This window comes from Siniperca chuatsi, linkage group LG2 (genome assembly GCF_020085105.1).
Source record: "Siniperca chuatsi isolate FFG_IHB_CAS linkage group LG2, ASM2008510v1, whole genome shotgun sequence".
Taxonomy (NCBI): Eukaryota; Metazoa; Chordata; class Actinopteri; order Centrarchiformes; family Sinipercidae; genus Siniperca; species Siniperca chuatsi.
In genome coordinates this window covers 18,961,893-18,975,447 of record NC_058043.1, presented here as the reverse complement: position 1 = coordinate 18,975,447, position 13,555 = coordinate 18,961,893, and the positions used below count along the sequence as shown (strand labels likewise).

The 13,555-nt window shown below is 39.1% G+C and overlaps 1 protein-coding gene across 1 annotated transcript; it reads left to right on the top strand.

The window, feature by feature from the left end:
- Nucleotides 1-2,179: 2,179 nt before the first annotated feature.
- Nucleotides 2,180-12,694, top strand: pa2g4a (proliferation-associated 2G4, a). The gene is made up of 16 exons (XM_044177239.1): nucleotides 2,180-2,384; nucleotides 3,581-3,709; nucleotides 4,053-4,158; nucleotides 5,086-5,155; nucleotides 5,262-5,354; nucleotides 5,592-5,655; nucleotides 5,896-5,974; nucleotides 6,629-6,707; nucleotides 6,834-6,967; nucleotides 7,104-7,198; nucleotides 7,285-7,412; nucleotides 7,519-7,572; nucleotides 7,703-10,930; nucleotides 11,030-11,053; nucleotides 11,508-11,530; nucleotides 12,366-12,694. Exons 1-13 carry the CDS (start codon nucleotides 2,303-2,305, stop codon nucleotides 7,763-7,765), a joined length of 1,176 nt encoding a protein of 391 aa, XP_044033174.1. The 5' UTR covers nucleotides 2,180-2,302; the 3' UTR covers nucleotides 7,766-10,930; nucleotides 11,030-11,053; nucleotides 11,508-11,530; nucleotides 12,366-12,694.
- Nucleotides 12,695-13,555: the final 861 nt, after the last annotated feature.

Genomic DNA, 13,555 nt, shown 5'->3' with positions numbered 1-13,555 from the left:
AGCTTTCAGCCACATCTCACAGCCTCCATCAGGGGATGGAGTCTGTTCAGTTGTCATGGAGAGTTTTCTCAGCACTCCATCCTCTTATGAAGACTGTGAGTTGAAAGCTCTTTAAAAAGCTAGTAAGTGGACCTTGTGTTCATTTTTTCTCAAGGTCTGAAAATGTTGCTACAATTTTCTCAAAATTGAGCTGTGGGCCCCACTGACCCACTATTCCTCCTGCTCGCTATGAACTGTGTATCTCCAGGGTCGCTATCAAATACTCATGTACAGTACACACACAGGGAGGCTTGTAGCACCCAATAATGTAATAATTTCATGAAAATGTAATAAAATTTGCACTTAACTTGATTGAAAATGTAATAAAACCCAATAATGTAATAACCTGACCAGTAATGTAATAAAATGTCCTGACTGATATTGTAATAACGTTTTTAATGATAATGTAATACCTTTTTTTTTCAAAACTGCTGACAGATAATGTAATAATGCAAAAAGGTGTGCTTTTTTCCCCTCAGAAATGTAGAGCGTGCAAGTATACAAATTTTATAATACTGTTAGTGTCTTGTTGGCTTACTGAAAACACTAACATTTGACACTTTAGAATTAGAAATTTACAACAGATGGCAAATGGTACGTTGTAAAGACTAAAAAGATTAAATTAAAATCCCTATCAATGGGAAATGAACCCGCACATACACATGATCTCTGCGCAAGGATCGTCCATTAGACCAGAGTGGATCTTCAGACACCATCAGAAGATGACAAAAGCTGCAGAAGCTGTTACACGCAAGCGAGCGACGAAGGCAAAACAGTCGATTCACTCTCCATGAAAATGTTATTTTTCATCTGAGTCAACAGTGATTCTTATTGATCCAATCAAGGATTTTCTAGTTTTAAAGAGGACCCCGACAAACCACTGCTTTAACTGAAGTACAGTTTCTGGGTACTTTTTACACCCCTGGTGATTTATTTCCTGATAAGTCTGGTGCACCTTGCGCTGTGAATCTCACTGTGGGCGAACAGCCTCATTGTTTTGGCAAGCGCGGGAAAATAGCGCAACTGCTGAGCGCCTGTAGAGACAATAAGGCTGATTTAAAAAATAATAATTGTGGAATAGGCTATTGCAATTCAATTATGTTCAATTATGCCATCTACTGGTGCGGAATTGCCTATACCACAATTATTATTATTTTTAACATTATGTGGTAGAGACAGGAACAGATTTAATTCTATGAATATGCTACCTTGAGTTAAGAAGAGAAAATTGTTATTACAATACTAGTCAGGACAAGTTTAATACATTATTGGTCAAGTTATTACATTATTCGGTTTTATTACATTTTCGATCAAGTTAAGTGCAAATGTTATTCAATTTTCAGGAAATTATTACATTATTGGGTGCTACAAGGCTTTGTTATAACTGCTATAACACTAGCTGCAGTCTCTCGTACTACATTCATTTGTGGTAATTTATTCAAACACAAATGTAATTGGGAATGTGTACCTTGTGAATGCAATAAAGATATTGTGATTTAGTGGTGCATATTCCCAAACAAATTTGCACTTAGTCAGATTGAACAGGCAGTTGCCCACTTTTCCTGGTTGGTAATACAGCCTGCAGTATACCTTTGTGCATCTCATGGGGTTTACAGGTGGATTATGTTTGGTTGTCTCTAGTGGGATCTCTAAATAATGCAATACATGATTCTGTAAATTAGGAAGTTTCCTGTAAGTTGAAGTTTCCTGCAAACGGTATCTTTATCCAACCAAATTCTCCGCTCATTGGCTTATCCCTCACAAACGACCGTTCTCAGTTTACTAGTTGTCGAGCTGAGCCGTGGTTCAGTTCAGTGAGTGGGAATCGGTGAACGAATCTTTTGAACGAACCGATCCTTATGATTCAGTACACTGCTTTGCCCATCACCAGCCAATATAGACAGGAGGAATGATTCTGTTTCCAGTTTAAATGTCCATATGGGCACCTGACTATTGTTTTAAGACAAACATGAAAAAAATGCGAACCTGTCCTTTAATACAAAATGGAAACAGCGACTTGATATGTTTACTGCAGCCAGTGCCACACAAAGCATCTACAAGTATGCCACACGAGGCAGAGCATCCCTGCATTTTGGCGGGTTGTGGTCGCGGTGACGTCGTTAGCGTCACGGTGAAGTGGGAGGGGCTCGGAGGGCAGCAGGAGGAGGCCGGCGTTTGTGAGCAGCTACGGTCAGAGCCGCGCTGAACTGCCGGGGACTGTCGCTGTTCAGGGCCGACTAGGGACTGAAGCTTCACTGCCAAGATGTCCGACGACGAGCAAGAGCAGACCATAGCCGAGGATCTGGTGGTCACCAAGTACAAGATGGGTGGTGACATCGCCAATCGTAAGTACATTTAAACGAGTAGCCGTTGGTGACTGGATGAGATGACCTGCTCCGTTCGGCCTGTCGTGCAGCCAGCCAACGTTAGTTTCCCCGCAGCAGCAGCAGCAGCAGCAGCAGCAGCCATGTGGTTTACATGCGAGGCACACACATGCTATGCTAGCTGGCTAGCTAGCAGGTGCAGCTCGTTCAGTTTTAGCTAATGCTAGCTCCTCTGTTACGGCTGCACAACGTTGACGTTTGGCTTTACTGGAGGGAGTACGTTGAACTAACGGGGGGTGCTAACTAACCAGCTAGCGCAGCCTGTTGCCCAGTGCAGTCAGCTAAACATGTTAACTACGATAATGAGCTGAAGGATAAGCAGGCAGCCACAGATAAGGAGCCACTTTAACGTACGTGTTTTCCCTCTTACATCACCAGGCTGAACTCTTTGTGTTGGTTTCTCCTGAACTTTTGATGGTTAAGTTATCTGTTAAATTGACATATAGCTATCTGACATGTCTGCTACAGGAATAATATGAGGACTGCAGCTTGCATATTACTCTAACGTTATTCAAATGGCATTATCGTTATCATCTCCCTGCATTTGCAGACCCAGTCGTTTGACTTTTCTGCGTTATTTGTCTACTTCATCATTCACTGCCAATGACGGAATGACTTATTTATTTGTAATTTAGGAGTGGGAGATATGGATAAAATCCTCTGTCACAGTCCATGTAATTATATGCCACAACATCAGTATGTATTGTAATATTGTACGTTTTCAGGAAAAAGATTGAACAAGAGTTTAGAGTTAAAATAGCAGTAATGTGTTTTTGTCAAATCCAGCACATTAAATACTTGACAGATCAAGTTATTTTTATTATATTGATGCCAATATCATATGATCATAAAGCAGTTCTTGATTTGCAACATTGCCTGCTGATATATTAAAGAAGGCATCCTAAGGTATATGTCTTCATATCACCCAACCCTTTTTAAAATCTTACTTTACTTTACACACCTAGAGTTGGGCAAAATTGACAGAATCAAATAATCACAGTATTTGTCAGTACCTAACTGAAATGCATCGTTTCAAGACAATATCTTAGATGATATCTGGTTTCATGTCACGGTATCAATACTACATTAATGTATCTACCTGCTCTACTTTGTTCTTCGTCTGCTCCTCGTAATCATTTGCTGTTCGTCTCACCCAGAGGCTCTTCGTCTGGTAGTGGAAACAGCCAAGCCCGGGGTGTCTGTGCTCAGCCTCTGTGAGAAGGGGGATGCCTACATCATGGCTGAGACTGGAAAGGTCTTCAAGAAGGAAAAGGAAATGAAGAAAGGTGAGGCAAAGATGATACTAGTGAGTCTGTTCGGGTGAACTGAGGTGGACCCATCAAGAAGTGTGTTGATGCAGTCAGAAATACTTCATTGATCCCCAAGGGGAAACTCTTTGACAGATATGTCATGAAAATTGTTGGTAGTACCTTTTGTGTGCGAGTCCACACAACCTTGATTAGCTTTAATAACAGTAGGGATTTTAAAACAACTAATATGGTGGCAGAGTGTGACGTAAGTTTATTAGGTGATCCAAGTGTCACTCCCTCCATCCTTGTATAGTTTTCTTGCTAAACATGTGGATGATTTCCAAATGAAGACTTGGTGGTTCTCTTTTCCCTCTTCTAGGCATTGCCTTTCCCACCAGCGTCTCAGTCAATAACTGTGTTTGCCACTTCTCTCCCCTGAAGAGTGACCCTGACTACACACTTAAAGATGGGGATCTGGTCAAAATGTAGGCACCACGCTCTGCAATAATGTTACCCCCTCTTCTCCCCCGTGTGTCTTGAGTCTCCCAGTGTGTTGTCCTCCCTTCTTTCAATGTGATATCTTGGCTTGTATGTGAGGGTTTTCTCTTTGCTGTTGGCTGTCTGCTTCATCAGTAAGGTCTCATCTTCCTGTCTGTCCTGTGTGGCAAACGACAAGTAAGGTTGGACATTTTTAAAACAGGTGTTTTTGGCATGATATGTTGGATTTTAGCTTTGATTGTCATCCAACTGCTAAATCCCATTTATTCTATTTTTCTAATGCAATGTTGTGCTTTGAAAAAGGAAGTCAGGTCATCTTAGTTGTTGTGTTGCCACGAATGTCTTCGTCCTGTGTAACGTCTTTGTACTATGTGTAGATTCGCAATATTGTTGTCGTGTTGATGTTTATAACACATGATGATGTGGTTACACACACACACACACACACACACACACACATATATATATATATATATATATATATGTGTGTGTGTGTATGTGTATGTTTCTCACTTTTCACACACTCCCAGCCTACCCCTCTGGCTGGGCATGTCTGTTCAATTTATTACAGTCTGTAGTGCTGCTCCCTTGAATTCACAATAAGTCCTTCACTGTATTCCAGCTGATGTACAGCCAAAAAGAAATTCACCTTGCAGTATAGCTTCAGTTTAATGGCCATAACAAATTACATTGTTTTATTTTTGTTTGACCTTATTGGTTATTGTTTAGTCTTTAGTGGATGGTAGTTGACATTTTGTCCTTCCCAGGTTGATTTGATTGATTGGTTCCTGTATCATCATTAGTAATCTTGACAGCTCGTGGCAGTTAAACTTGCATTGAATTTGACACATGGTCAATTTAATTTGTTTTATTGTTTCATACTCGCATCTGTTTTTTTCTCTTATTTTGTGTAGAGATCTAGGAGTTCATGTTGACGGCTTCATTGCCAATGTTGCTCACAGCTTTGTGGTGGGAGCCAGTAAGGTGAGGGCCTTTTTAAAAAAAAAAAACAACAACAGTGCTTTAGTCTCAGTTTTGTGCTTCTTGCCAGAGCACACCTTTAAGTCCTCTTCTCATCTTATTTCTGCAGGAGAACCCCATCTCAGGTCGGAAAGCTGATGTAATCAAAGCGGCCCATCTGTGTGCAGAGGCAGCTCTTCGCCTTGTTAAACCTGGTAACCAGGTACATGTAACCACTTCCTCGCAGTCTTCTGTCACGTCAGCCATAATAATGAGTTACCGTTTTGACTGTGGCTCGCTCTGGTCATGAAAAGATACAACCCAAACTGAATAGCTGTCTTTAGACTGCATTTCAGCAGTTAGTTAGTATTTTGCTTTTTTTTTTTTTTTTTTTTTTTTTTTTTGGTCAGTTGGTGCAAAACATGCATGTGAAAGTAATGCGTTTTTCTCGGTCTCTCAGAACACTCAAGTGACAGAAGCCTGGAACAAGATCGCTCAGTCATTTAAATGCACACCAATCGAGGGTGAGTATCTTATTTAAAGTTTGTGCCTCTCAATGTGCCGTGCCATGGAAAAGGCATTCAGGGCAACCACAAGTGTCCACATTTGGATGACTTTTGTCCTTGAATCTTTTCAGATTTGTTCACGTATTTAGAAGATGATGACTGTTACGGATTCATAACATGCAAGTGGATGTTTTCATGGAAATGGTTAATTTTTCATGTTTTAATATTAGTTTTTCTGTCTGGCTCTGTGTTTTAAAGGTATGCTGTCTCATCAGCTAAAGCAGCATATCATAGATGGAGAGAAGACCATCATTCAGAACCCGACAGACCAGCAAAGGTACATTTACACTTTTTGCACATTGGAGGACGGGAGAGAAATCTGAAGCGTTCTGTGGGTGTTTTGAATTGTAATTTTTTTATATTTTCCATAGAAACATTGACAGCTCTCTTTACTTCTGTGTAATTTTCTTTCAATTTACCAAACGGACGCCCATACATTTTTTCCCAAGCATCACATGGAAAGCTTAAATGCATTTAAAGTCACCTTCAGTTGTTCACAGCTGTTTTTTAGCAGGACACATTACCAGTTTTTAATTCTTGTATATAACCATTATGACTGCAAACTTGACCACATTATGGATCGGTCACCGAAATCACAAAAGTGCATGTCTCCCACTTATCCCTGCATAGACCGACAGCAAGTTTCAGTTTGATGTGAGGTTTTGAGATATCTGCCACAGCCCCAGTATAATGGAAATGAATGGAATTTGGTTTGTGGTGCTGAAACCAACAAACCAAAATTACATTTGGAAAAAGTAAATTGTCTTTAGTGGAATACTGTAGTTCTTAAAACTATTCACAGTGAATGTGATTATCCTGAATAAGTGATGTACCATAACTATCTTGAGTGGCTGTATCTACCCTGAGTGTGAATGGAGTGCAAAATATGTTACTCATCTTTTTCATTGGCTGCTGCTGCTTTAATTTTCAGGAAGGACCATGAGAAGGCAGAGTTTGAGGTACATGAAGTCTATGCTGTGGACGTCTTGATAAGCACCGGAGAAGGGAAGGTCGGTGTCCTCTCATGTCTTACTTTATTCATTACCCATAGCTGCCAAAAGTGTACACTTCAACTGTAGCTAATAGAGAAGAAGAATGGACATTTATAGTTTTTACCCTTTGTCATTTCCAATTAGGCCAGAGATGGAGGTCTGAGGACCACCATTTATAAGAGGGACCCCAGTAAGCAGTACGGCTTGAAGATGAAAACTTCCCGTACGTTCTTCAGCGAAGTGGAACGACGCTTTGATGCCATGCCCTTCACTCTTAGGTTTGAACACCACACTTTACATGTAGCTACTACCTGCTGAAATTTTAAATAGACTGACAGCAAGTTGAATATTAATATAATATTAATATACTTTAGCTTAAGCACTTACTTAATGCCACCATTCATTTTCTTTCAGGGCGTTCGAGGATGAGGCCAAAGCCCGTCTGGGTGTGGTGGAGTGTGCCAAACATGAATTGCTACAGCCCTTCAGTGTGCTACATGAGAAAGAGGGTGAGTGTACCTCTTCTTTTATGATGCTTTTTTCTTTTTTTAACATCTTTCACTTTTTATTTAACACCCCCCCCCCGTGCTTTCAGGAGAGTGTGTAGCTCAGTTTAAGTTCACAGTGCTGCTGATGGCCAACGGGCCTCACAGAATCACCAACGGACCCTTCGATCCAGAGCTCTACAAGTCAGAGCATGAAGTTCAGGATGCAGAGCTAAAGGTGAGATTGTGAATTCACTTGACTTACATCGAGCTCCTTCGTCACAAAGAAACTGGCTGCATTAAACGTCTTTCACTTTTACTGAAACGTCTTTCCTCTTCCCCAGACTTTACTACAGAGCTCTGCAAGCCGTAAAACGCAGAAGAAAAAGAAAAAGAAGGTAAATTATTATTCCAGCAGTGAATGTGGGAGTGGGCTAGGCTCATGTGTCTACCATGCACCAAACTACGTATTTAGTTTAATGTTACACCTTATTTACTGATCTGTACCTCCATTTTCACACCCTACAGGCCTCAAAGACAGCAGAAAATGCAACTGGACAGCCGACTGAGGACACGGAAGCCGTAGAATAAATAAATACTGCCTTTCCACACATGCAAGACCCCAAAGAGAAGCAAGAGAAAACACAACAAATTGCCCCCAACTATCTGCCCATTATACACCTAATAGTTGATTTCAGATTAAACTGATGAATTCTTAAGAACTTTGGAATCAGCTGCATATTTAAAGATCCTACATGGATCCTTAACCCTTTACTGCATTAATTGAAACGGTGTTGCTTTTTCTTCTCTAACTTGAGTAGGAAATTAGTTTTACATTTTTGAAAAGACTTGTTGCCAAATGGTAAGTGTGCTACTGGTGGCTTTGTTCGTTTTTACATCTTTTGGTCCTCTTCATGTTTGTTATTTGCAACTGAAATGTTTCCTTTTTTTAAGTAAAACTGAAGCTTACAGTGGGCATTAATGGGAGTGGATCAGTCTGTAGTTTTGACATCCAACTGTGGGTGAAGGAAACTTTGATCATATTCTTAGTATTTCTTTCTCTAAGGCATTGTGTATCTGAGGCCACCATGGAGTCGCCTGTTGCTTGAATGGGATGGTTCGACTGACTTGTCACATGTTGTTTCCATTTGGCAACAAAGATATAACAAGTTATCTAAACTTGTTTATATGTAAACAAAAGGTTATGCTAAAAAGAAATATCCAGATATTTTATTGGAACAAGCACTTTGTTCCCTCTTACATGTGAGAATCGCAAGGGATGACGATGATAGTCATCTAGTACATTATCAAACAGCTGAGTCCTTTTTAGCATTTAAAAACATTTTAATTAAAGCAATTATTTTCTTAACTACACCATGCAGTAAAGGGTTAAATGATAAAACTTGTGTCACTCGTGAAATGACTAGCTAAAAAATATAACAAGTAAATGACAGTTATTACAGGGATGGTAATATAAAAGATGGCGTCTGCTTCTGAGTTAATGTAGTGGGGGTTTATGGTTACTCTTCTATCATCAAGGCCCAACCACATTTTTGGCTGAAACTACAATGTTTTAACCACACTAGGTTTTTTTTAAAGCAATAACCTGAGCAGAAGACTGGAATATTTTAAGTATACAAGAATAGCTGTAATGAGCTTGATTTTAGGGAACAAAACTGCTATATTTACTGCCATTCCCCACTTGAATTTTATGAAAAGATCTATACGTTCCAATTTTGAAAAACTTTTCTATTAGTGAAACCTGTTACTTGCTTTACTACATCATTAGTCTTGTGAAGCATGGAAACTAAAGCTGATCATGCTTTAAAAAACGGTTTTATGGGTGTCTTCTGTAGAGTTGGACCACTAAGAGATCATTTCAGGTCTGAGTTTGATTTCCATGTCTGAAAAAGTGTTGGGTCAGATTTGTCAACAGTCAAATATGTTGAGAAAAGTAAAGTCCTGCTTTGTAGCTCAGTTAGTGGGCAATGGAACTTTACATCTAATGAAATAAAAACATTTTCATACACTTGTTTGTTTCCTCTGAAGGTTTTTGTCAAAGTTCAGTATTGGAAATGTCTGCAATGAAATATTATGACTGACTGCTTGCCTACTTAAGTCCAAAGTGAAGGTTTTAAGTTCAGAAATGATGGTGTCTTTGCCAGAAAGTCTTTATTCAGGGTGGGAAATTAGCATCAGCCAAATCCTGGTAAAAATGAAAGTGGCTGGTAGATGTTGACATTTTAAAAAGTTAATTTCCCACACTATTGCAACATTAGATATTTAGATGTTGATTTTTGAATCAATGTAATGAAGTAATGTGGTTTTGTGGGTATTTTCATTTGGTGGATTTAACAAAAACTGACATTCCTGCCTGGTTATTTGATTGACTTTCCAACGAATTTACCTCATCACGATCAATAACAGTATAAATTACTTATAGGCCTACCTCGAAAGAGGATTTTATTTATATCGCCCTCTCCTAAGCATCAGGATGGTTCTGTGCATAAATCAGGTTAGAGAAGTTATTCTATGATCAATTAGAAAGAAATGTTTGATATTTGACAAAACAAATCTCATCTCAAAGTCAATTTAGTAACTAGGCTGCTGGAGCTTTTGACCATATCACGCAATCCTCATCAGCAGATTAAGTTTCCTTTATTCATTACACAATGTTTTTATTAGAAATGATCTTATACATACATGTGTAGATACGTATACAGCAACAAACAAACAAATGGGTGCCTTGACAACCAAAGTGCATGCTGAGGCACAAATGAACTAAAGTCACAAAGAACAACTTCTCAGACATAAAGTCTTTTGTACATACATAAATCCTAAGAGCATGTTAAAATAAAAGTCAAAATTGAGCTTAGAATAATATTTCGAGGTTTCCATCAGGGAGTAGGTACTCATCCCTCCTCTTCATCATCATCTGATAGATCCATACTTTTCACAAAAGCAGTAAATGGTCCCCAAACCTTTTCAAACGTATTTTGGCTCCCTTTTCGTATATACACCCTACGTCACTCTTTCTAAAGGAAAAGTAGTAGTATTTGTCTAATCCAATGTGTAACATTTGGTCTGTTCCAAAACATTGCGATCGATCTTTTGGCATGCAGGAGAAACATATTTATCATTATTTGTTCACTTTTGGCATACTTGTGGTCTTTTGGGTACAGCCCTAAAATAAGAAACCCAGGATCCATTGGAATACATTTTAAGGTAATCTTTTCTATTGCTTTTTTAACCTCCTCCCCAAAAAGATTTGATCTTACTGCATTGCCAGACACAATGAAATAGTGTTCCTTTCATCTCCGTGCATTTTGTCAAATCTGAGATTTTGCTATTATATTGATTTAATTTAACTGGAGTGATATATATTCTCATTAACCATTTATACTGTAACAATCTTAGTCGAGCATACTTTTAATTTAAAGTTAATTCAGTAGCCTAGGCCATGGATGTAAAGACCCACCTTTTCAAACAAAACATCAGGTCTGTTTATTTCCGGGATAATAGACTAGCTTCGTTAAAGGTCCATAGACTGAAATGGTAGATATTAGATTAAACTGTGGTGCCATATCCAAATAAAATTATCTTTGAGTAGACAAATACACGCGCCTGACCACTTAGACTACATTTCCCAACGAGCTATAAAAAAATAGTTGGCGCTTGAACATGACGTCAACGCTTGTATAAATACCGCCCTCTTTCTTCGTCATATCCTCTTTCCGTTGCTCTTCTCGCTTTGAGGTATCGAAGCCGCTTCTCTACTAACTGTATCCAAAGTAATCAGTAAGATTTACAAATCATCCGCAGTCACTAATAATTTTATTTGCTTAATTTTCACAGAAACTCCACACGATGAGAGCCAAGGTAAGTTAACCAGCCAGTCTCTGTGTTTTATATCCTCTTCCTGTTCCAGTCAATGCTGCTAGCTAGCACCTGAGTAACACCCCCCGTGCTTCTTTACATTGTCTAGTGGCTTTAAATGTTTCTGTCCTATGTATCTCAAAGTCATTCTAACACTGCTTAATAACATGGACTTTTAACTATTGATACGAGATGTGAAAAGTAGTGTAAATGCTACTGCTGCAGGAAGGCCTGCAGAGCCGGGGAAGCTTTGTGCATATGGTAAAGGTCCAGTTCTGTTGGGACGACTAACATTATTGTTAAATGTCTTCATTACCAGTGTAGTTTGTAGTGCGGAGTCCAAGCAGTAGTTTCTCTGCATCATGGTACACGGTTGTCTTTCTCAATAAGTGGGAAGGCACACATGGCAATGTTAGACTTTTACTGTACACTAATAAATATCTCGCTTGTCTTCTAGTGGAGGAAGAAGCGTATGCGCAGGTAAGCAGAATTGACGGTCCACCTTTCTTTATACATATCCTTAGTTGCCAGAAGCTATCTTTAAGGATTTTGACGTGTGTGTGTGTGTGTGTGTATATATAATAGCTAAAGTCCCCACGTATGTGATCAGTATACTACAGTCCAACCAATCCTGTAAAGATGTCTGTGTTTAATGCAGAAGCATAATTTACTAAAGTTAATAGTATAAAGGCAGGACTATGCCACAAATATGTATATAGCCTCAAACATGTTATGGATCCATGTTAATATTTGCAAAGGGTCCATGTGAACATCAGTACAACTTAAATTTTAGAGACAATATTCCACTTAACAACCCATGATTTTAAAATGGCTTGATTCTCTTCTAAGTCGATGTCAGCCACCTGTTTCCTCGACATGGCTTTGAAACACAACCATTTATCACCTATGAGGAGAGTCTTTTGAAAGTTACCAAGGAAGCAGGGTTCTTGCAGTTTCTTGAATGGTAAAATGTGACAAACTGTAAAAATCTGCATTTATACTGCAATATTTGAAGTGGATTGACATTGTTATGGCAAAGTGAAGTCTTGAACTGTGAGCTAAAAGGCAGGTTTAGGGCCCTCTGGAATGTACTGAACCCGAGACAGCACTGATTGGAGATGACAATCAATATATTGCTTTCCACTCACAACCTCTTGGTTCACTTTCTTTTAAATTGGCCATTAAATCCCTAAATGATCAGGTCCTTGCTCAGGGATCGATGCCATTCATTTATGACGTGTGGTTTCCTAATGAATCTAGGTTTATGCACTGTATTGAATGGACATTGAGCAGCAAACCTGTTTTTGCCCAACAGGCTGAAGCGTAAAAGGAGAAAGATGAGGCAGAGGTCAAAGTAAGCCCTCATCCCTGCCAGCTGTGATCCCGTCGGAGCCTCTCCAGATGACTGACGCATTTGGCTGAAGTGGAGCCTCGATCAGTGGAACGAAGGCCTAAACCCTGACTTCATACGACTGCGCGTCTCATGGAGCCAGCTGTGAATGTCTGACTGGAAGATGGCAAAGATGCTGGAAGGATCTCGTCAACATCAGAACTACAGCTGTTTTGTTCATGGAACTTGATACATACGTTTACCAACAACTGTCATGTGGTTCATTGAACAATAAATGAACACTGTTAAAAACATTTTTACCACAAGTTTCAGCCTCTTGATTAATTTATTCGACTGATATTACAGCATTAGCCTCTAGGTGCTGTGTATATGAATTATGTGAATGTATTGAACACAATGGAGGAAGGATTTTCGTGTGTATACGTAGCTCTTGTTTCTGACTAGTGTCAGTTACGCAATTTGGCTGTCATTAACTTCAGGTGTAAGAAGCCAAATGTGAACTCAAACTGGAAATGTGTAAAATTACTTTGTACCAAGCGTTTAGTGATTTCTTTGGGTCATGGATGGCCATTAACTGCAAAGGATTTGGAGCCAGATATAAATTAAATTATCAAATAACCTTTGGTTCTCTAAAATTGGTGATGAAATTCCTTTACCACTTGCCAAGTTTGAGGGAAAACTCAAAGCTGTAAGTTAACACATTTTCGTGCTACAGTTCAGAGCCAGCACAATACTCTCCATGTACTGAGAAGTTGACCTGTTTATCATATGATTTAGGGTTAATTGCAATGGATAATGGTCATAAATTCAACTGCACTAATTAAAATAGTGATTGCCTCATCATAGTATCATCCAGGAAAAACTAAACTGGATGAGTTTTTTTGTGCCCAACACATCACTTCATTCTCACCAACTGCATGCTACGGCTACATACAGTATGCCTTGCATCTGTGTGTTTACTCTATATGAGACTGTCATGCTTTTGTTTGTGATAAATATCAATAGCTAGTAGTGATGTAAGTAGATTACAGTAGAAGTCCTGCATTTAAAATTTTATTTTTATCAGCAAAATGTACTTTTAGTATCAGAAAACGTACTCATTATGCAGGCAGAATAGCCTCTAATCTGCAAAGTAACTATAACGAGTAGCTGTC

What these genes read in the sequence shown, in the direction of transcription:
- pa2g4a (XM_044177239.1), top strand. Translation starts at nt 2,303, where the DNA reads ATGTCCGACGACGAGCAAGAGCAGACCATAGCCGAGGATCTGGTGGTC. An exon ending in GGGTGGTGACATCGCCAATC is followed by an intron (nt 2,385 to 3,580) that starts GTAAGTACATTT and finishes CGTCTCACCCAG; the next exon opens with AGGCTCTTCGTCTGGTAGTG. An exon ending in GGAAAAGGAAATGAAGAAAG is followed by an intron (nt 3,710 to 4,052) that starts GTGAGGCAAAGA and finishes TCCCTCTTCTAG; the next exon opens with GCATTGCCTTTCCCACCAGC.